This window comes from Nematostella vectensis, chromosome 5 (genome assembly GCF_932526225.1).
Source record: "Nematostella vectensis chromosome 5, jaNemVect1.1, whole genome shotgun sequence".
Classification (NCBI taxonomy): domain Eukaryota; kingdom Metazoa; phylum Cnidaria; class Anthozoa; order Actiniaria; family Edwardsiidae; genus Nematostella; species Nematostella vectensis.
Window position 1 is genome coordinate 1,132,770 of NC_064038.1, and position 24,680 is coordinate 1,157,449.

At 39.0% G+C, this 24,680-nt stretch overlaps 1 protein-coding gene across 1 annotated transcript; it reads right to left on the reverse strand.

Moving 5' to 3' along the window:
- Window positions 1-1,732: 1,732 nt before the first annotated feature.
- LOC5502556 (alpha-aminoadipic semialdehyde dehydrogenase) lies at window positions 1,733-24,498 on the reverse strand. Its single transcript, XM_048727881.1, has 20 exons — window positions 24,271-24,498; window positions 23,873-23,926; window positions 21,417-21,482; window positions 21,081-21,161; window positions 20,860-20,983; window positions 20,424-20,556; window positions 19,823-19,867; window positions 19,409-19,486; window positions 18,972-19,029; window positions 18,861-18,900; window positions 18,709-18,750; window positions 10,355-10,449; window positions 9,376-9,460; window positions 8,911-8,990; window positions 8,426-8,452; window positions 7,479-7,595; window positions 6,373-6,470; window positions 2,672-2,745; window positions 2,036-2,111; window positions 1,733-1,957 (listed from the first exon to the last, which is right to left on the reverse strand). Exons 1-20 carry the CDS (start codon window positions 24,472-24,474, stop codon window positions 1,903-1,905), a joined length of 1,632 nt encoding a protein of 543 aa, XP_048583838.1. The 5' UTR covers window positions 24,475-24,498; the 3' UTR covers window positions 1,733-1,902.
- Window positions 24,499-24,680: the final 182 nt, after the last annotated feature.

A 24,680-nucleotide genomic window follows, 5' to 3' on the forward strand; every position in this document is an offset into this window, starting at 1 on the left:
TTTTGGTAACAAGACAGTTGTCTTAAGAGATTGACGCATCTGCATAAATTATTCTCGCGCTGTGATGAAAATACTCGTATTTAAGAGCGCACACAAATTGCATTATTTTACTATAAATAGAGCCATTTTAGATTGACAACTCTAGGAATGGTATTTGATTTGGTTAAGAATATGAAATTTAAATTTAGCGCTCAGAGCAATTTTCCTGACATGTTGAAACATTGACGACTGACTGTTCTTGAGCCCGGGGGTAGGGGGAGCATACGTTGATGCTAAAAAATGTTCACGAATATTCAATTATTGTTAGAGTCACGCTAAATGAGGTTTCGTGTGATGTTGATGAACGTACAATACACGTTATCGATGTGGCCTTCTCCGCAGGCATCTCGAGCGTTTTTTTTTACTTTTTCAGTATTTTTATGTATTGGGATTCCTGTGGAGATAAGTTGTGCTGACCAAACTAACAACCAAGAGTGTTTTGTTTCATATAAAAAATCATTTAGGCCGTGGTTATTACGACCATTATTAGGGGCCAATAATTGGATATTAGGAACCGACCATTAGGGGGTTCTGATCTTGATCGTTGGGGTCCTGATTTTGATCGTTGGGATCCTGAGTTTGATCGTTGGGATCCTGAATTTGATCGTTGGGGTCCTGAACTTGATCGTTGGGGTCCCGATCTTGATCGTTGGGGTCTTGATCTTGATCGTTGGGGTCTGGTCGAATCGGAAAAGATTCGGAAACTAACCAAGCGAAGTGTGATCACATTCCATTCCGCACTCCAACGACCAAAACATAGAGGTCCGTGGGAAAAGAGCTGGAATTATGCGTCGTTTAGGGTAGATTAAAAGATATGTAGGCGGTTTTCAATGACCGCTCAATTTACACAGCATGCTAATTAATCATCAAAGTATTCGGTCAGCGACTTAGAAAAATATTGTACGTGGGAAAGAAATCTCGAGATCTAAAAAACATTCAATCGGTTTTGACATCAATTCTTAGAATATAGGTATCAAGCAAAATACTAGACAGATTTGGTTGTCGAATTTACCTCCTTGAACGAAGTTGTGGTGGTCTAAATAATACGGGTTAACATCGTATACATTAAACCTCAAAAATCAACATCGTTCATTTTCTCAAAAACGCTCATGTGGAAATTGTTCAAAATCACCCCGCAATTGGAAAACAATAGTATCTTCAAGCTCCATGGATTTATTTCATTGAAACTTGCGATCTGGAAGCAGCATTATTGGCATTAGAATAGGTAGGGTGACGTCATATCTTGGGGAGACCACGCCCTACTATAAAAAAATTTCAGAATATATAAACTTTCATCCTTCCTTGGTAATGTAGTGCATTAATATCTACAAATTAGTGCAATGCGCCCGTGTAGCAAATGCGCAAAGTTGAGAGGTGTCAAGTCGCCTTAAACGAGCTTACAGTGATTCAATCTAGCAAGAAGAGCGCCTGTTCGCATACTAACTTTGTTTTTTAAGGAGTTCTTCAAGGCTCATAACTAAACTTTATTTGGATAGTCTTGAGAAGCTCACGAGACCAATTTTTACAGCGAGAAGAACGTTTAAATCAAGTTTACAGTTAACTCCACAACATGATTGTAACTGAATCATCATCCACTTATGAAGGAAAGAAGTCTGTACAAGACCTAAGGTAAGCAGCTAAACACATCAGACGAACACACGAACGACACAAATGAAATAAAAAACACAGTGGATTAGCAAGTGACTTAATTTATTATTCAACCCTTTCGAAACGCTAGCTCGACTTTTCATAATTTAGGACACTAAGACACATTTTTTTGAGTTACAAGCCTGCAATTGTTAGACGTTTGCCATCGAAAACTTGTTTCTAGCGGTGCTTCATTTCCTTTGGTAGCCGCTTGACCTAACCGAACTTTATTCCTTGCGCAAGCGGAAGATCCTTGCTATAGTTGATTGTGCTGCAGGGAAAGATTGATACAAAGTTACCTCCCCACACACACACAAGAAAATTATAACGACGTGGTGTAGTCACGTACCATGTGGATCGTCTCATGTAGGCTTTCCAGGAGTCGCTACCCGACTCTCGACCCCCTCCGGTATGCTTCTCGCCGCCTATGGGAAATAGCATAAGGTTGAAATATTGTAATAGTTTCCCCAAATCGGCTGATGGACATGGTTTCTTTGTTACACTTTGCTGCAGAAAATAACGACTGACAGATTTTTCACTGTGATAAAGATGAAAAGTTTAGTACAGTAGTGGGGGTTCTCGGGCCGGTTCCTAGAAAGCACGTAAGGGCTAACCCAAGGATACATACAGTTATCTCGACATTTGATTGAGTAAAAAGGGCATTCATCCCTGGGTTAGCGTTAATCTGCTTTCTAGGAACCTGGAGTCCTTCAACTTAAGGACTAAAAACAAATTACAAAAATGTGCTAAAATATAGGGGACCGGTCGTTCATTTTTCCAAATAGGGAAGAGGGCGTCGTGAAAGAATATTCAAAGTGGCAGTCGTTTTCACGCCTGAGGTTTTTGAGGTTTTGCCACCCCCTGAAGTCCCCACCTTTTTAGATGAACGGTTTGAACAATGAACAGTGACAGTAACTAAAGCAACCCCTACCCCTTTTCTTATCGCCTAACAGACTAATCAGAGAGTCATTAAAAATGTACTCACCAAATGCCCCTCCAATCTCTGCTCCACTAGTAGGGATATTGACATTCACAATTCCGCAGTCTGAGCCCATCGGTCTGACAAATGCAACTCAATATTACCACTACGTTATTATCTTATTATTATCTTAGTAGCTTTGCTACATGGTGCATGTCATTGCTTACCCCATCCACTGGAATAGCTTCCCCATGTCCGCCCTGTTCTTATCTCTTCCAGTTGCTTACCCCATCCACTGGAATAGCTTCCCCATGTCCTCCCTGTTCTTATCTCTTCCAGTTGCTTACCCCATCCACTGGAATAGCTTCCCCATGTCCTCCCTGTCCTTATCTCTCGTCATTGCTTACCCCATCCACTGGAATAGCTTCCCCATGTCCGCCCTGTTCTTATCTCTTGCCATTACTTACCCCATCCACTGGAATGGCTTCCCCATGTCCGCCCTGTTCTTATCTCTTGCCATTGCTTACCCCATCCACTGGAATAGCTTCCCCATGTCCTCCCTGTCCTTATCTCTCGTCATTGCTTACCCCATCCACTGGAATAGCTTCCCCATGTCCGCCCTGTTCTTATCTCTTCCAGTTGCTTACCCCATACACTGGAATAGCTTCCCCATGTCCGCCCTGTTCTTATCTCTTGCAATTGCTTACCCCATCCACTGGAATAGCTTCCCCATGTCCTCCCTGTCCTTATCTCTCGTCATTGCTTACCCCATCCACTGGAATAGCTTCCCCATGTCCGCCCTGTTCTTATCTCTTGCCATTGCTTACCCCATCCACTGGAATAGCTTCCCCGTGTCCGCCCTGTTCTTATCTCTTGCAATTACTTACCCCATCCACTGGAATAGCTTCCCCGTGTCCGCCCTGTTCTTATCTCTTGCAATTGCTTACCCCATCCACTGGAATAGCTTCCCTATGTCCGCCCTGTTCTTATCTCTTGCCATTGCTTACCCCATCCACTGGAATAGCTTCCCCATGTCCGCCCTGTTCTTATCTCTTGCAATTGCTTACCCCATCCACTGGAATAGCTTCCCCGTGTCCGCCCTGTTCTTATCTCTTGCCATTGCTTACCCCATCCACTGGAATAGCTTCCCCATGTCCGCCCTGTTCTTATCTCTTGCCATTGCTTACCCCATCCACTGGAATGGCTTCCCCATGTCCGCCCTGTTCTTATCTCTTGCCATTGCTTACCCCATCCACTGGAATAGCTTCCCCATGTCCTCCCTGTCCTTATCTCTCGTCATTGCTTACCCCATCCACTGGAATAGCTTCCCCATGTCCGCCCTGTTCTTATCTCTTCCAGTTGCTTACCCCATACACTGGAATAGCTTCCCCATGTCCGCCCTGTTCTTATCTCTTGCAATTGCTTACCCCATCCACTGGAATAGCTTCCCCATGTCCTCCCTGTCCTTATCTCTCGTCATTGCTTACCCCATCCACTGGAATAGCTTCCCCATGTCCGCCCTGTTCTTATCTCTTGCCATTGCTTACCCCATCCACTGGAATAGCTTCCCCGTGTCCGCCCTGTTCTTATCTCTTGCAATTACTTACCCCATCCACTGGAATAGCTTCCCCGTGTCCGCCCTGTTCTTATCTCTTGCAATTGCTTACCCCATCCACTGGAATAGCTTCCCCATGTCCGCCCTGTTCTTATCTCTTGCCATTGCTTACCCCATCCACTGGAATAGCTTCCCCATGTCCGCCCTGTTCTTATCTCTTGCAATTGCTTACCCCATCCACTGGAATAGCTTCCCCGTGTCCGCCCTGTTCTTATCTCTTGCCATTGCTTACCCCATCCACTGGAATAGCTTCCCCATGTCCGCCCTGTTCTTATCTCTTGCCATTGCTTACCCCATCCACTGGAATAGCTTCCCCATGTCCGCCCTGTTCTTATCTTTTGCAATTACTTACCCCATCCACTGGAATAGCTTCCCCGTGTCCGCCCTGTTCTTATCTCTTGCCATTGCTTACCCCATCCACTGGAATAGCTTCCCCGTGTCCGCCCTGTTCTTATCTCTTGCAATTACTTACCCCATCCACTGGAATGGCTTCCCCATGTCCGCCCTGTTCTTATCTCTTGTCATTGCTTACCCCATCCACTGGAATGGCTTCCCCATGTCCGCCCTGTTCTTATCTCTTGTCATTGCTTACCCCATCCACTGGAATAGCTTCCCCATGTCCGCCCTGTTCTTATCTCTTGTCATTGCTTACCCCATCCACTGGAATAGCTTCCCCATGTCCGCCCTGTTCTTATCTCTCGTCATTGCTTACCCCATCCACTGGAATAGCTTCCCCATGTCCGCCCTGTTCTTATCTCTTGTCATTGCTTACCCCATCCACTGGAATAGCTTCCCCATGTCCGCCCTGTTCTTATCTCTCGTCATTGCTTACCCTATCCACTAGAATAGCTTCCCCATGTCCGCCCTGTTCTTATCTCTTGCCATTGCTTACCCCATCCACTGGAATAGCTTCCCCATGTCCGCCCTGTTCTTATCTCTCGTCATTGCTTACCCTATCCACTAGAATAGCTTCCCCATGTCCGCCCTGTTCTTATCTCTCGTCATTGCTTACCCTATCCACTAGAATAGCTTCCCCGTGTCCGCCCTGTTCTTATCTCTTGCAATTGCTTACCCCATCCACTGGAATAGCTTCCCCATGTCCGCCCTGTTCTTATCTCTTGCCATTGCTTACCCCATCCACTGGAATAGCTTCCCCATGTCCGCCCTGTTCTTATCTCTTGCAATTGCTTACCCCATCCACTGGAATAGCTTCCCCGTGTCCGCCCTGTTCTTATCTCTTCCAGTTGCTTACCCCATCCACTGGAATAGCTTCCCCATGTCCGCCCTGTTCTTATCTCTTGCCATTGCTTACCCCATCCACTGGAATGGCTTCCCCATGTCCGCCCTGTTCTTATCTCTTGCAATTGCTTACCCCATCCACTGGAATAGCTTCCCCATGTCCGCCCTGTTCTTATCTCTTGCCATTGCTTACCCCATCCACTGGAATGGCTTCCCCATGTCCGCCCTGTTCTTATCTCTTGCAATTGCTTACCCCATCCACTGGAATGGCTTCCCCATGTCCGCCCTGTTCTTATCTCTTGCAATTGCTTACCCCATCCACTGGAATAGCTTCCCCGTGTCCGCCCTGTTCTTATCTCTTCCAGTTGCTTACCCCATCCACTGGAATAGCTTCCCCATGTCCGCCCTGTTCTTATCTCTTGCAATTACTTACCCCATCTACTGGAATAGCTTCCCCGTGTCCGCCCTGTTCTTATCTCTTCCAGTTGCTTACCCCATCCACTGGAATAGCTTCCCCATGTCCGCCCTGTTCTTATCTCTTGCAATTGCTAACCCCATCCACTGGAATAGCTTCCCCGTGTCCGCCCTGTTCTTATCTCTTGCAATTGCTTACCCCATCCACTGGAATGGCTTCCCCATGTCCGCCCTGTTCTTATCTCTTGCCATTGCTTACCCCATCCACTGGAATGGCTTCCCCATGTCCGCCCTGTTCTTATCTCTTGCAATTGCTTACCCCATCCACTGGAATGGCTTCCCCATGTCCGCCCTGTTCTTATCTCTTGCCATTGCTTACCCCATCCACTGGAATGGCTTCCCCATGTCCGCCCTGTTCTTATCTCTTGCCATTGCTTACCCCATCCACTGGAATAGCTTCCCCGTGTCCGCCCTGCTCTTATCTCCTGCCATTGCTTACCCCATCCACTGGAATAGCTTCCCCATGTCCTTTGTAAACAAACTGCTGGACAGACCTTGCTTGACTTCATTGTTGAAACTGACTGCTTCCTCAAAGTTCTGTTGATAAAATTAGTTATTTTTAAATTCGTATATACTGAACGCTCTTACTCTTAAAATCCTAAAACACAATTAAGAATTGCCCATCTTCAAGCAGTGGAAAGACATTTTTAATAAGCTCACACACGTTCAACGAGTCAAATTCAGGGCTGAGAAACAGAAAGATACTATCCATGTCTCCAGGAATCAAAGCCGTCCTAACAGAGGTGAGAGGCCCCTTTACCGAAGCGCTATCATGCGCTATCATAGTGATCCCAACTCCCTATAATAAATACCCTTCCCAGTGAAGAAGGTCACCCTCTTAAATAAGCCCTCCCTCTACCCAAAGGGGGTTATTAGAGCTTTTTTTTTTTGTATTGAGGCTATCAAATATTTGGCACAACCTTGTGAAATTTATTTAATTGGATAAATAATCTTTCAAGCTTCCAATCCACCCGAGCTGGAGTTCCGGGGTTCAAAACAACTCAAATGATGTACTCAGAATAAAGAACAGGGCTTCTGGAATTACGCGATTGTGCGGAAGCGCGTAATTTGGCTTTCTCAGCGTAATCCACAAATTTCCGCGTAATCCCGCGTAAATTTTGAAAGACAAAACATTTAAGTGCACCGCTGATGTGTTATTTTAGGGTTCTAACCACTATTTCTCGTAAAAAAAAACAGATATTCTTCGTAAAGGCGCGATATTTCGAACTGAGTTTCGAAAACTAATAAATTGACTAGGCGTTCTTTGCTAAACGGCGAAGGCCTAGGACTAATAATAAAATACCTTTTTTATTTATGAAAAATGTATTGCAAAATCCCGCGTAACTTAGCGCGTAATGATTGATTTCCCGCGTAATTTTGAGTTTTTTCCGCATAATTTCAGAAGCCCTGTAAGAAAACTCAAATCACTGTGCAAGCCAGGGCAAGGAAAAGAGTAAACAGTCTGTTTTCAAAACAAGAAAAAAAAAAAAAAGAACTCAGACACTCAAAAGCAAAATTAATGTGTTAAAACTGATTCTGCCTTACCTTGCATTTAAGAACATATAAAATGGGTACAAATGATTCGGTGTGAACAATTTCAGCATCGTGCTTCAGGCCTGTCACAATGGTTGGCTCAACATAATATCCAGGCCTATCAACCACCTACAAATGAATACAAGTCACAATGGTTGGCTCAACATAATATCCAGGCCTATCAACCACCTACAAATGAATACAAGTCACAATGGTTGGCTCAACATAATATCCAGGCCTATCAACCACCTACAAATGAATACAAGTCATAATGGTTGGCTCAACATAATATCCAGGCCTATCAACCACCTACAAATGAATACAAGTCATAATGGTTGGCTCAACATAATATCCAGGCCTATCAACCACCTACAAATGAATACAAGTCATAATGGTTGGCTCAACATGATATCCAGGCCTATCAACAACTGACAAATAAACACCAAGTGTAAGCCCATACAATAGCAATCATAAGAGCAGCGTTTCAGACATTGCAATTCTGCTGTGCTGAATCTAGAAAAAATTTTCACTTAAACATCATAAGTTCAGCATGCCAGAACTAAGGCTTGTGCGGCGCTGAGCACAACTGTGCCACTGTACTGCATGGGAAGAGCATGTCTTGTTGTTCCAAGTCAGATGCTATGTTGGTTTTGATTTGTGAGACAGAAACTCAAAATCAAATCAACCTTGACTGCACGAGTTCGAGGTTGGAACATATAAGGCAACATTACGCACAGCAGGGAGTGCAACGTATAAATTAAGCATGGATTAACAAATAAACTTAAAGGTGCCAAACCACCAATATCCAATGCAATGCATTGTTTCTGTTTTTTTTTACCAGTTGAAAGTCGCAAATTATCTATATCATATTACCTTCGGAAAATTTATACAAGAATAGATAATAGCAAAATAGCAAATTTTAAAGCTTTGGGTTTTGCTGGCAGAAAATGTCACATTACCTTGCCTCCACATTCAACTGTTCCTCCCTGAAAAACAAGCAGAAAATAATTAAAATCACTCTTATTAACAGAATAAAATGCATCAGTATGATTAACAAAGAAACTGTGAGGACGGGTTTGTGCAGAATTTACAGAATCCACCGAGAAAAATAAATAAAACAAACAATATACAGTAAGTCCATAGTGTAGTAGTTTTACAAAAACCCCTGACCATTATTTCTTCATACATTGAAGCTAGCAAAACTACTGAATTGTGCAGCGGATTCCATGCTTTTGGTTTTGATTTTAACCATTCTTTAAAGGCAAAAAAAGTATGACAAACTTAAAGGAAACAGTGGGAAAGGCAAAAAGATGGTTGACAATTATTAAAATAATCAATAAATAGGTGGGCAGTAGTTGCTCAAGCATACTTGCGCATCCTGTGAGATAACTAAAATCAGAACTGTGATAATTGAAAAGGTAGTACTGCTGCTGTCATGTGTTACCTGGCTCTTGGCTGCCTCAATGGCGTTCAGGTAGATTGCCACAGCTTGTTCATTATGAAGAGGTCCGTAGATAACACCATCTGCAGATAAAAGATATAATCAACTTTACTTAAAGAAGGTTACGATAAGATACAAATACATTAAAAATATAGTTATTGTAGAACCAAGAGATGCTTTGACAGCAGAACTTTGCTTTTTGGATACCTGTTTCACAAGAGCAACTCATACAAATGAGGACAGTTTTGTATTCCGACCAAAATATCCTTTATAGGGGGGTTTTGCTGTACATGATTATTTTAATATTGTTTAGCATTCCATATAAGTTTTAGTTTGTAGTTTTATAGATTGGTTTAGTTAGTAGTTTTAGTTTGAGGCCAGAAGAGGTCATTTTGAGATCAGGAGTCGTTTTTCATTATTCCCATTTCAAGAAGCAGAAATAAAATGACTACATTATAATAGACTCACCGTCTAGGGGATCTCCCATCTTGACTTGTGCATACGCTTTTTTAAGTTTCTCGACAACTTGATCATGAATTGATTCATGAAGAATCTGTATACAAAATCAACATCTTACATTTTAACAGATTACAGTTTTAGTATAATGAATATTTTTAAAGTGGGTATGTCTTTAAATGAACTGGTTTCTAGAAAATTCAGACTCATACTTCAAGCCTTGAAAGCAGTGTGTCTATTGGAAGTTTCTTTGAATTAAGAGAATTAAGAGCGTATGGCCTGTTAAATATCTCGGATTCTAATAGTTCTTTTGTCTTTTAACAGTTGAGGTTTCCGTCGGACCTCCGGAAGTACACTGGTGACAAAGTGGCTTTTAATCAATCCATCTTTAGTATATAGCCTGTAACAGCAAGGCAAGCTAATGGACTTGCAGGGGGGATGCTGAGTTACAGGGATTTAGGGAATATAGATATGTCTCAGAACTTAAGTGAGAGAAAAGGCAGAGGGTTGTGTGCCCCTCCCTTGTTAGATACAACAGTGTCCCCCCAGATCAATGATCCCAACTATCCACCCATCCCCCCAGATCCATGATCCCCACTACCCACCAACCTCCCCCCATATCCATGATGTCAAACTACCCACCACTTCCCCAGATCCATGAATTCCGCTACTCACAAGCACCCCCCAAGATCCATTATGCCCACTAACCACCAACCCCCCCAGATCCATGAATTCCGCTACCCACCACCCCCCAGATCCATGATGTCAAACTACCCACCACCCCCCAGTTCCATGATGTCAAACTACCCACCACTCCCCAGATCCATAAATTCCGCTACCCACCAACCCCCCAGATCCATGATGCCCACTACCAATACTTCCCTTCCAGACCCATGATGTCAACTACCCACCAACCCCCCCCCCCCCCAGATCCATGAATTCCACTACCCACCAGCCCCCCCCCCCCAGATCCATGAATTCCACTACCCACCAATCGCCTTGTGGTAGTGCACCTCTGTCCAGCAGTTCCAACACTTGCGAACAACACAGACGGCACAACCAGATCCATATCAGCATCGTCCATCACTGAAAAGAAAAACAGGAAAACATTCCAAACATTGTAAATATTCAAAAGAAACATTACTAAGCATTGTGAATATTCCAAGGAAACATTAATAAGCATTGTGAATATTTGAAGGAAACATTAATAAGCATTGTGAATATTCGAACAAAACATTCCAAGCATTGTGAATATTCCAAGAAAACATTTAATAAGCATTGTGAATATTTGAAGAAAACATTAATAAGCATTGTGAATATTCCAAGATAACATTAATAAGCATTGTGGATATTCCAAGAAAACATTAATAAGCATTGTGAATATTCCAAGGAAACATTTATAAGCATTGTGAATATTCCAAGGTAACATTCCAAGCATTGTGAATATTAATTAAAAGAAAACATTAATAAGCAAAGTCAATATTCGAAGGAAACATTCCAACACTATAACATATCCCCTGTGTTCATACTATACAGTACTTAAAACATTCCAACACTATAACATATCCCCTGTGTTCATACTATACAGTACTTAAAACATTCCAACATTTTAACATATCCCCTGTGTTCATACTATACAGTACTTAAAACATTCCAACACTATTACACCCTGTGTTCATACTATACAGTACTTAAAACATTCCAACACTTTAACATATCCCCTGTGTTCATACTATACAATACTTAAAACATTCCAACACTATAACATATCCCCTGTGTTCATACTATACAGCACTTAAAACATTCCAACACTATAACATATCCCCTGTGTTCATACTATACAGTACTTAAAACATTCCAACACTATAACATATCCCCTGTGTTCATACTATACAGCACTTAAAACATTCCAACACTATAACATATACCCTGTGTTCATACTATACAGTAGTTAAAACATTCCAACACTAATATATAGATACTATAACATATCCCCTGTGTTCATACTATACAGCACTTAAAACATTCCAACACTATAACATATACCCTGTGTTCATACTATACAGTAGTTAAAACATTCCAACACTAATATATAGATTTAGGCACTGCCTAAAAGCGGAGCCAGCATAAACACCTTTTGTGTTGACTGATCAAAGGTATTATTGGGGGATCTAGGATCCTGCTCTCTACTGAGATTTATTTATTGTACCAGCCAAATGGATCCAGGCCTTATTCAATAATTTAAATTATGCAGTACATCAAAGTTAACAAATACAATTCCTGGTGTGGATATGGCTGTCAAAGTTGTCAAGAGTCTAAGGGTAAATTCTTATGTCCCATCATAGAAGTTCCATTATGAATATCTTTTTTTAATCAAAACAATACTCCCACAAGCTTTGCCCTTGTGCAGAAAATGTCATGGATGTAACAGCATTCCAAAGATTCAAATAATATATTTAGACTGTTTAGATGCCATACTGTGATTTTTATGTATTGATTTAGTGGCGATTCTCTCCTTCATTGGACCCACCCCCCTTTACCATATAGTGGCCTTGTTGTTGGTGGCCTACTCCCAAATGAATGCAATGAAGAAAAAAACAGATTGAAAATGCTAACTTCTAATTTCAAACCAAACCCTTTTATTGATCTATGTTTGGGGTAGAGAGGAATCAAAGAATATCAATTGACTAAAAAATAATCGACGGGAGAGGAGATATAAAGTGAATTGACTCTACTTGAAAGGTTTGGTGAAAAAAATATAACAGAAATGAAAATAATTTGATTGAGCATTTCTTGACATTTCCCCTTTCCCATTATCTTAACCCTTTCACCACCACAGGCCTCTAAAGAGGCCATGTCTTTGCTATCCAAGCTATGTGAACAGAATTATATTATTGAAAAAGAACAAGGTTGTTGCTAGTGTTATAAAGTTTAAGTATCTTGCCCTAAAAAACCCTTCCCCTTAATAAAAGGTCCATTAATGTACATTTGTAAAGCTATATTCTGACAAGCTTTGTTCTTGCGAAGAACAATGGATGAAACAGGATTTCAAAGATGGAATATAGTGTCAGACACAATTTTAGATAAGATGCAATGCTGAAGATTTAATGTACCATTTTAAGTGGTGATTTTCCATCCCCATGGGAATTAATATCTACAAATATACATCCAGTAATGCATTATATTTTGGTGTTTTGAGAAACCCTGGATCTAACTATTCCAATGAAATAAATCTAAACATCTAAAATAAATGTAATGGGCAAGAGACTTGAAAAGAAAATCCTAAAAAGAAAATGTAAGTGAAAGTAATAAATGAAAATTTCTAATTAAAAAATCAAATCTGTTCATTAATTTATTTTTGGTGTAGAGGGGAAATAGCAAAGAGCATCAATTGCATAAAAATAGTCAACAGGGAGAAGAAAAAGGAAGAAATATGACTCTTCCTTAAATGTCTGAAAAGAAAATATAATAACAATAATGTGATAATTATATTCAGTACTTTTCTAAAATATCCCCTTTCCCATTATCTTTAGGTTGATAGAAAACTGTTTTCTTTACAGATTTATTATTTAAAAAGCAAAAGTTTATTTTTAGTTTTATATTATATAAGTATCTTGTTCTAAAAAAACCTATTGAGTGTGTACTGCTGAATCACATAGTAATGAACTAGTCATTTGCGCCCCCTCCCTTATGGTCCCGCAGAAGTCAGGGGTTAATGTGGGGTTTTAGACCACTTTTTAACCAGAATATGTCAAGAGGGGTGGTGGTATTGACTGTTTTTGACTCTTAACTTGGAAACAGGCTTTTATTAAAGTTAAATCCCCCACCCTTCCCTGGGACCATGGGTAAGGGGGTATCAAATGACTAGTGAATAAGAACATCTACTGTTCTCTTCAAGACATGATTTTTAATTCTCATGTCTTCCAGTCTTTAGCATTCATCTTGGCCCTCAGGTAGTTCCTGGTTCATAAAAGAGTGAAAACAATTATTTTTTATCTCTTTCAAAACAATCTTTTTATCAAGCCATTTATAATCTAACTAATTTTCCACAACTATTTAAAAAAAAAAATAACCACATGAGATGCAAGATGCAGACAATAACAACAATACATATTGTTGTAAATAGGTTTTTTTTAGGTAAGGAAAATTTCTCTTGTAAGTTGAAAAAGCTGCGGTATCTTCTAAGGATATGTATCTTCTTAGGACTAAGAGCACAGGATATAAAGACAAGAACGGTCTTCTTTAGCAGTATGTGACGAATTCAACACGATATTGGTTAGCCTTTATGAAATATCTCAACACAATCAATCTGCCCTGAAGAAGTCTTATTAAAGACGAATTCCAGTTTTTGTTGTATTGTATTTTATTTAACACAATCAAGAATATAGATAAAACGAAGAATGTCAAAACAAAACCTGTTATGCTCAAATAATTTGATTACTAAGTTGAGTACTCGCATTCTCAAGGCATACAAAAAGGACAACAAAAAGCTTAATAACTGTCATATCCTCAATAGACAATACAAATCGTCGTCCAAAACTCACCTTGCATTGTTTTTTTTGTCGCTTTCTTGTGGTTCTGTTCGCTTTTTAATGTGAACTGTTACTTGTATAAATTTACTAGCTAAAACCAGATAAATCTTGGCGTGAATTAGTTGACTTTATCCTTAAGTCACAAAATTTGAGGCAAAATAAATAATCATTGCATAATCGACAAGAACTTTTTCCCTTGCTCCGTGCTTGTATTTAGTCGCCATTTCGGGGCCAAGTGGGGCCTGGGAGTCGCGCGGCTGACTGACTGGCTGGCTGGCTGGCGAGTGACACCACAGGGTACCCGCGCGATGACCACAAAAACCAAGTCGCATACCTATACCATATTTCTATGCCTATGGTGCTCCGCGCGCCGCCTGCTTGGCTCCGCTATAACATATCCCCTGTGTTCATACTATACAGTAGTTACCATTTGAACTGGAAAAAGGGACTGGGCGATAAATTGAATGAGGGATGGGTTTTTCAATATTTAGTCTTATAATGGGGAGGGGGTAGGTGTAACTGGAAGCTGCATGTTAAAATATAAGAATTTTTTTGTGTGTTTGTAAATTTCAGGACATTGTATGTGTCGTCACTTACCAATAATAACATTGTGTCAGTTGTCACTTACCAATAATAACATTGTGTCAGTTGTCACTTACCAATAATAACATTGTGTCAGTTGTCACTTACCAATAATAACATTGTGTCAGTTGTCACTTACCAATAATAACATTGTGTCAGTTGTCACTTACCAATAATAACATTGTGTCAGTTGTCACTTACCAATAATAACATTGTGTCAGTTGTCACTTACCAATAATAACATTGTGTCAGTTGTCACTTACCAATAATAACATTGTGTCAGTTGTCACTTACCAATAATAACATTGTGTCAGTTGTCACTTACCAATAATAACATTGTGTCAGTTGTCACTTACCAATAATAACATTGTGTCAGTTGTCACTTACCAATAATAACATTGTGTCAGTTGTCACTTACCAATAATAACATTGTGTCAGTTGTCACTTACTAATAATAACATTGTGTCAGTTGTCACTTACCAATAATAACATTGTGTCAGTCGTCACTTACCAATAATAACATTGTGTCAGTTGTCACTTACTAATAATAACATTGTGTCAGTTGTCACTTACCAATAATAACATTGTGTCAGTTGTCACTTACCAATAATAACATTGTGTCAGTTGTCACTTACCAATAATAACATTGTGTCAGTTGTCACTTACCAATAATAACATTGTGTCAGTTGTCACTTACCAATAATAACATTGTGTCAGTTGTCACTTACCAATAATAACATTGTGTCAGTTGTCACTTACCAATAATAACATTGTGTCAGTTGTCACTTACCAATAATAACATTGTGTCAGTTGTCACTTACCAATAATAACATTGTGTCAGTTGTCACTTACCAATAATAACATTGTGTCAGTCGTCACTTACCAATTATTACATTGTGTCAGTCGTCACTTACCAATAATAACATTGTGTCAGTCGTCACTTACCAATAATAACATTGTGTCAGTTGTCACTTGCCAATAATAACATTGTGTCAGTTGTCACTTACCAATAATTGCATTGTGTCAGTTGTCACTTACCAATAATTGCATTGTGTCAGTTGTCACTTACCAATAATAACATTGTGTCAGTTGTCACTTACCAATAATAACATTGTGTCAGTCGTCACTTACCAATTATTACATTGTGTCAGTCGTCACTTACCAATAATAACATTGTGTCAGTCGTCACTTACCAATAATAACATTGTGTCAGTTGTCACTTGCCAATAATAACATTGTGTCAGTTGTCACTTACCAATAATTGCATTGTGTCAGTTGTCACTTACCAATAATTGCATTGTGTCAGTTGTCACTTACCAATAATAACATTGTGTCAGTCGTCACTTACCAATAATAACATTGTGTCAGTTGTCACTTACCAATAATAACATTGTGTCAGTCGTCACTTACCAATAATAACATTGTGTCAGTTGTCACTTGCCAATAATAACATTGTGTCAGTTGTCACTTACCAATAATTGCATTGTGTCAGTTGTCACTTACCAATAATAACATTGTGTCAGTTGTCACTTACCAATAATAACATTGTGTCAGTTGTCACTTACCAATAATAACATTGTGTCAGTTGTCACTTACCAATAATAACATTGTGTCAGTTGTCACTTACCAATAATAACATTGTGTCAGTCGTCACTTACCAATTATTACATTGTGTCAGTCGTCACTTACCAATAATAACATTGTGTCAGTCGTCACTTACCAATAATAACATTGTGTCAGTTGTCACTTGCCAATAATAACATTGTGTCAGTTGTCACTTACCAATAATTGCATTGTGTCAGTTGTCACTTACCAATAATTGCATTGTGTCAGTTGTCACTTACCAATAATAACATTGTGTCAGTCGTCACTTACCAATAATAACATTGTGTCAGTTGTCACTTACCAATAATAACATTGTGTCAGTCGTCACTTACCAATAATAACATTGTGTCAGTTGTCACTTGCCAATAATAACATTGTGTCAGTTGTCACTTACCAATAATTGCATTGTGTCAGTTGTCACTTACCAATAATAACATTGTGTCAGTTGTCACTTACCAATAATAACATTGTGTCAGTTGTCACTTACCAATAATAACATTGTGTCAGTTGTCACTTACCAATAATAACATTGTGTCAGTTGTCACTTACCAATAATAACATTGTGTCAGTTGTCACTTACCAATAATAACATTGTGTCAGTCGTCACTTACCAATAATAACATTGTGTCAGTTGTCACTTACCAATAATAACATTGTGTCAGTCGTCACTTACCAATAATAACATTGTGTCAGTTGTCACTTACCAATAATAACATTGTGTCAGTTGTCACTTACCAATAATAACATTGTGTCAGTTGTCACTTACTAATAATAACATTGTGTCAGTTGTCACTTACCAATAATAACATTGTGTCTGTTGTCACTTACCAATAATAACATTGTGTCAGTCGTCACTCACCAATAATAACATTGTGTCAGTTGTCACTTACCAATAATAACATTGTGTCAGTTGTCACTTACTAATAATAACATTGTGTCAGTCGTCACTTACCAATAATAACATTGTGTCAGTTGTCACTTACCAATAATAACATTGTGTCAGTTGTCACTTACCAATAATAACATTGTGTCAGTTGTCACTTGCCAATAATAACATTGTGTCAGTCGTCACTTACCAATAATAACATTGTGTCAGTTGTCACTTACCAATAATAACATTGTGTCAGTTGTCACTTACCAATAATAACATTGTGTCAGTTGTCACTTACCAATAATAACATTGTGTCAGTTGTCACTTACCAATAATAACATTGTGTCAGTTGTCACTTACCAATAATAACATTGTGTCAGTTGTCACTTACCAATAATAACATTGTGTCAGTTGTCACTTACCAATAATAACATTGTGTCAGTTGTCACTTACCAATAATAACATTGTGTCAGTTGTCACTTACCAATAATAACATTGTGTCAGTTGTCACTTACCAATAATAACATTGTGTCAGTCGTCACTTACCAATTATTACATTGTGTCAGTCGTCACTTACCAATAATAACATTGTGTCAGTCGTCACTTACCAATAATAACATTGTGTCAGTTGTCACTTACCAATAATAACATTGTGTCAGTTGTCACTTACCAATAATTGCATTGTGTCAGTTGTCACTTACCAATAATTGCATTGTGTCAGTTGTCACTTACCAATAATAACATTGTGTCAGTTGTCACTTACCAATAATAACATTGTGTCAGTCGTCACTTACCAATTATTACATTGTGTCAGTCGTCACTTACCAATAATAACATTGTGTCAGTCGTCACTTACCAATAATAACATTGTGTCAGTTGTCACTTGCCAATAATAACATTGTGTCAGTTGTCACTTACCAATAATTGCATTGTGTCAGTTGTCACTTACCAATAATTGCATTGTGTCAGTTGTCACTTACCAATAATAACATTGTGTCAGTCGTCACTTACCAATAATAACATTGTGTCAGTTGTCACTTACCAATAATAACATTGTGTCAGTCGTCACTTACCAATAATAACATTGTGTCAGTTGTCACTTGCCAATAATAACATTGTGTCAGTTGTCACTTACCAATAATTGCATTGTGTCAGTTGTCACTTACCAATAATTGCATTGTGTCAGTTGTCACTTACCAATAATAACATTGTGTCAGTCGTCACTTACCAATAATAACATTGTGTCAGTTGTCACTTACCAATAATAACATTGTGTCAGTCGTCACTTGCCAATAATAACATTGTGTCAGTTGTCACTTGCCAATAATAACATTGTGTCAGTTGTCACTTACCAATAATAACATTGTGTCAGTTGTCACTTGCCAATAATAACATTGTGTCAGTTGTCACTTACCAATAATAACATTGTGTCAGTTGTCACTTACCAATAATAACATTGTGTCAGTCGTCACTTACCAATAATAACATTGTGTCAGTCGTCACTTACCAATAATAACATTGTGTCAGTCGTCACTTACCAATAATAACATTGTGTCAGTTGTCACTTACTAATAATAACATTGTGTCAGTCGTCACTTGCCAATAATAACATTGTGTCAGTTGTCACTTACCAATAATAACATTGTGTCAGTCGTCACTTACCAATAATAACATTGTGTCAGTTGTCACTTGCCAATAATAACATTGTGTCAGTCGTCACTTACCAATAATAACATTGTGTCAGTTGTCACTTACCAATAATTGCATTGTTGCCACCTAGCTCTAACAGCTTTCTACCTGAAGTTGCAAAGGATGATATCATAAATTCCAACTTGAAAAATGCAGTGAAATGTAGTCAATGCCAAGAAAAGTAACCACACTACTAAACATAAAGCTGAATACTATACCAAATCTCTCTTGTACAGCAACTCCAACTTTCTGCCCAACCTGTGAATTACATACAACATTAGTTGCCTTCCAATGAATGGTTTTGAATGGTTGCACTGGTTATCACTTACTGCTGTGCTTCCAGTAAATGATACTAGATCAATTCTGGGATCTTTTGCAATGGCTTCCCTAACAAAAGCAGGAAAAGAAACATTATTTCTTATTTTTGTCTTAAACCTAACAAGTCATGACACAATATGGTCATCAAAATTTTGGATATCACTTTAGGTTGCCTAAATCGTCAGAGCAGGGAGGAGGGTTACGGTAGTAGTAACCTTCTTGCTTTTGTGGGGGTAGGTAGGTAGGATTACTCTCCCATCATAAAAATCTGTAGTGTAAACATGATCAAACAACACTAACATGTGAAAAAATGGGAATAGCGGAGATGTGGTTGTTTAGACAGCTCTAGCATCAATTTTCTGTAAGTTAAGGGTGTCATATTTCAGGAAGGGGTGGTAGTATTTTGTCACAAGCCCCTGCTGTCATGCCAGGCCTGGTCCATACCCACCCTATCTCTGCTCCGCCACACACTAGCGATGACACAGCACCAGAGAAGCCATTTGCCTCAAGAACAGAGCCAACAATTCTAAAAAAAAACAAGAATATTGTAAATAGGTGATTAGGACAAACCACAGTTCACACTGTACATATAACTAACCTTGTCACTGACAAAGCACAGTTCACACTGTACATATAACTTACCTTGTCACTGACAAAGCACAGTTCACACTGTACATATAACTTACCTTGTCACTGACAAAGCACAGTTCGCACTGTACATATAACTTACCTTGTCACTGACAAAGCACAGTTCGCACTGTACATATAACTTACCTTGTCACTGACAAAGCACAGTTCACACTGTACATATAACTTACCTTGTCACTGCCAAACCACAGTTCACACTGTACATATAACTTACCTTGTCACTGCCACGCTGGTTAGAGGTGTCGAGGGGGCTCCCTTCCTATGAGTATTAGAAAACTCCTGATGAACACCTCTACATTATTATAATGCTTATTCAAATAAAACTAAATACAATATCTTAGAAGTAAACACAAACGACATTCAGCCATCTGATAAAACCCTTATCCATGCTCAGTGATAAAACCCTTATTCATGCTTAGTGATAAAACCCTTATTCATGCTTAGTGATAAAACCCTTATTCATGCTCAGTGATAAAACCCTTATTCATGCTTAGTGATAAAACCCTTATTCATGCTTAGTGATAAAACCCTTATTCATGCTTAGTGATAAAACCCTTATTCATGCTCAGTGATAAAACCCTTATTCATGCTCAGTGATAAAACCCTTATTCATGCTTAGTGATAAAACCCTTATTCATGCTCAGTGATAAAACCCTTCTTCATGCTTAGTGATAAAACCCTTATCCATGCTCAGTGATAAAACCCTTATTCATGCTCAGTGATAAAACCCTTATTCATGCTCAGTGCAAAAGAAGAATCTAGCCAAGAGCAAAGTGCATTTATTTAGAGTGTAAAGATTTTGTAGTGATGCCTACCAGATATTCACATTGCCACAGGTCATGCTGATTGCGGTGTTCCAGCCAAACACAGCGACAGGGAAGTTAAACGCTGTGATGACCCCCACAGTTCCAACAGGGTTCCATTGCTCCAGCAGCGCGTGCCCTGGACCTGTAGGAATAGAATACACAAGAAGATAGTAATTGGTATCTAAAGAAGAAATTTAGAAGTTTAGAAGGACAAAAAGCCGAAACAGACAGTCAGAAAGAAATATAATGAAATAATGATTTTACAGTAAAGATAAACAGACTGATAGAGACAGGCAGGCAGACACTGGATTTGTATAGTATGTACATTGAAAATATTTGTTTATTATTGTTACATGTTATACAATAAAGAGTTTTACTGTAACACTAAAATATCTTTCAATGGTGAAAAAAAGCACAGAAACAAGCTGAAAACAAGGAAACTTACGCTCAGATGGGAAGACTTTTCCATCGAACATCCGCGACAGGCCGACGGCGTAGTCACACACATCTATGTACTCCTGGATCTCGCCAACACCCTCAGGGAAAATTTTACCAACTTCCAAAGATAACTATAAGAGTACAAACAGTTATCTTTGGATCTTCCAAGAAGCTCAATTTAGACCATCAAATTCCAAATAGAACGCAGAACTACATTAGGGTACATACCAGTTTTCCAAGAGGTGTGAGTTTCTCACGAAGTGCATGCCCAATTTGGCGCACAACCTCCCCTCTCTTTGGTCCAGGAGTCTAGAAAACACAATACATAGCTGTCAACTCACCCACATGAGGCTGGTGTCACCAGATTCATTCTCTGTATTCACACGCAATGTATTGCATTGCATTGTATTCACGTTGGCTCTCTTACGGTTTTTTTTTCACATATTAACTGTATTTCACATGATTCTTGTGCAAGTTGGGTTGGCAGATATGACAATATAACAGTTGATAATAATTCTTATCAGAAACATAACAGTGAATTATAATTCTTATTCCTAACAATACCATTGCCCAGCACTTCCAAGCCTCTTTAGCAAGCTTCACTGTAGCATCATAATCCTGCACGGAGCCCTGCAGTCAGAATAGTTCACATGGTATTTAGTATCGCCCCATGTCTACTAACAAGTACCTATCCCAAGTACTAAATACTCTAGGGAATGAATGACCTAGATCTGCCAATTAAGGAAATGGTGGCAATTTTTGTTAGCAAATATTTGGAAACTTTGCTACCACATCCTTTGATTTCCTATGAATAATATCACTCACTCACTATCCATTTAATGACAAGAGTCTACCTAATGGCAGGTTTGACAGTAAATACATATATCCTCAAATAAGTAACCAAAATATATTTGGTAGACAGGCATTAGTACCATTTTCAGCCATCCATTAACCATGACCACTTTATTGAATATGGCTATGTTTCAAACATGCATGTTTTTTTTTGAAAAATTTATCTTGTTTCTTGTCGTCTGATTGGCTACTGGTTTGAATGTTTGAAGCATTTTTTTCAAACAATCAAAAAAAGGAAAATAATGCAGATTCATGTTGTATGCCTGGTGCAAAATAGTGACACAACGACTTAGGTGTGCACCTTCTTATGATCATATGTTAATAAGCCCGACATTATAACGACATAGGCATAAGACAAAAAAGAAAAAAAACATGTCTGTATGCGGAACCATTTACCCTCGACCATAGAACATAAGAGTGTGCGCCTATGTTGTTATGTCACTAGTGTGGACCAGACATTACATCAATGTTGTTATGTCACTAGTGTGGACCAGACATTACATCAATGTTGTTATGTCACTAGTGTGGACTAGACATTACATCAATGTTGTTATGTCACTAGTGTGGACTAGACATTACATCAATGTTGTTATGTCACTAGTGTGGACTAGACATTACATCAATGTTGTTATGTCACTAGTGTGGACTAGACATTACATCAATGTTGTTATGTCACTAGTGTGGACTAGACATTACATCAATGTTGTTATGTCACTAGTGTGGACTAGACATTACATCAATGTTGTTATGTCACTAGTGTGGACCAGACATTACATCAATGTTGTTATGTCACTAGTGTGGACTAGACATTACATCAATGTTGTTATTTTGCTGATGTACACACTTAAAGCCGCATTGTCACACTGGTCGATTACGTAACAATCTCAGATGATTTTTAACGGAAAACGTGAAAAATATTTCAATATTTCATTGTGAAAGCACTGTGTCTTTTGGAAGTTTCTTTGAGGTTGTGATTGAAAATTTAGAGCGGATGGCTTGTTTAATAGCGCAGATTCTAATAGATTCTATTGTCTTTTAACAGTTGAGGTTTCTGTCGAACCTCTGGAAGTAAACTGGTGACAATGCGGCTTTTAACATGAGAAAACACCAATGCTATTATGAGAGCACACCCATGCCATTATGTTGCTACCATGCTTAACACATTGACCCCTCAACCGTTCTGTACCGGCTTTGGGAAGTACCCACAACCCAAAAAATTCATTAATGCAAAATAAACACAACAAGATGAAGATACTCAGGCATCAGTCTAAGGGATAAATGGTCTTGCAGATATGCATCCAACCAAGGTGTTGGCATCTACTCTTAAGCCAAATAATAGCACAGGTTCTTTGACGAATCTCAAATCGAACAAGGAGAGAAAAGCTCAAAATACCACACAAGGAGAGAGATCAGCAAACACAGCTCAAGACACAAATAGATACCTTTATTCTGATCCTCCAGGTACATTTCCATGGCCTCAAAACACAATGTCCACTCCTTGAAGGATTGTACAACCACGAAGATGTCTTTACGTATTGCAAAGCATTCTGGGAGATCCAGGGGAAAATTCACGAGGGGAGGGCCAATCAACACTCCTCTCCCCAAAGTCAGATGTTTTTTTTATAAGTCTTTTCACCCCAAAGCCAAACAAATCAATTCCAGGTCATACAGACCCAGAATAGCAGTGTAAACAATTTTGGGATCAATTTGGTTTCAGAAAAGACAGCATTTAGGAGAGCTGTGGTTATTCATTAGAAAATTATTTTCTCATCCAGGCAAAGCCAAACGAGAAAAAAATCATCATGAATCCACCTTTGCTTGCAAATATCCATAAGCAAAGCACTCAATTATGCCCCAAAAGACTTCATGATGTCCTGAGACACTCTCCTAATATGCTCATAGCTGTATTTTTGATGAAAAATACAAGCAACCATCAACTTGTGCTGGCTTCAGCACAACGACAAGGGATTAAAAGTGGGGACTGCAAAGCACTGTTGGAAAGCTTGGATACCGCTGACTAGGTGCAGCTGTGTTTGACTTTGACGGGCTGTATAAAACTCAGAATAGGGGGGGAGGTATCTGTTTTCAGTCTGTTTTTTGTAAATTCAGCTCAAAAAAAGCCAGGAGTCAATGGGTTAAGCGAGTAAAAGTAGCACCCTTGTTTATACCTGTTGCACGCGGGCAATGGGCTGTCCATTTGAGGGACAAATTGAAGTGACAACCTGAGAATGGTAAAATAGAATTCTCATTAAAACAATAAGAGAAAAAAAATATTGGAAAACACAACATTGCAAATATGGAGTATTAGGTCGGAAGATTTGTTATCCTGTTTTTAAAATACTTATTACTTAGTTCTTAAAGTACTTTTATTTATACAAATCAAGGTAGGTACTTAACTTACTTTTAAGTAAACAATGATAGACAGATAGAAGTGTAAATAAACTGTTGATCACTGATTGAACTTTTACTTTTGCAGAAAAGTTGTCTTAAGTCGTGCAAGATAGCATAATATCAAACCTGATTGGATTTCTCATAATTTTAGTTTCGAAAAAAAAACAAAGTTTACCTCTCCTTTCCCCCCCCATGTGCCGTTGTAGACGCCGGGGTTGTCAGCTTTTAATCCAAGTTCTCTCAGCCACGAATACTTCTCATTTTCGATCAGTAGCGCACCACTCTGTGACGTAGAAAAACAATTCCGAGAATTTAAGAACAAGCCGCAACGAGATGAAAAAAGTCGAGGCAAAACTCGCAAATTCAACTGTACCGCCATGTTGGTTGACTTCGAAATAGAACGTTCCCATGTGCAGACTACCACGTGATCCCATTGACCAATGAAAATCCTGCCAAGGGACACACACAATCACGCTTGCCACAGGGATCCCATCCGAAAATGTCGGCAATGTCAAGTTTTAATTTATGTGGGAATTAGTTTCAGGTTAGATCAGAAAGGGTTGTGGCATCTACTCCCCCCCCCCC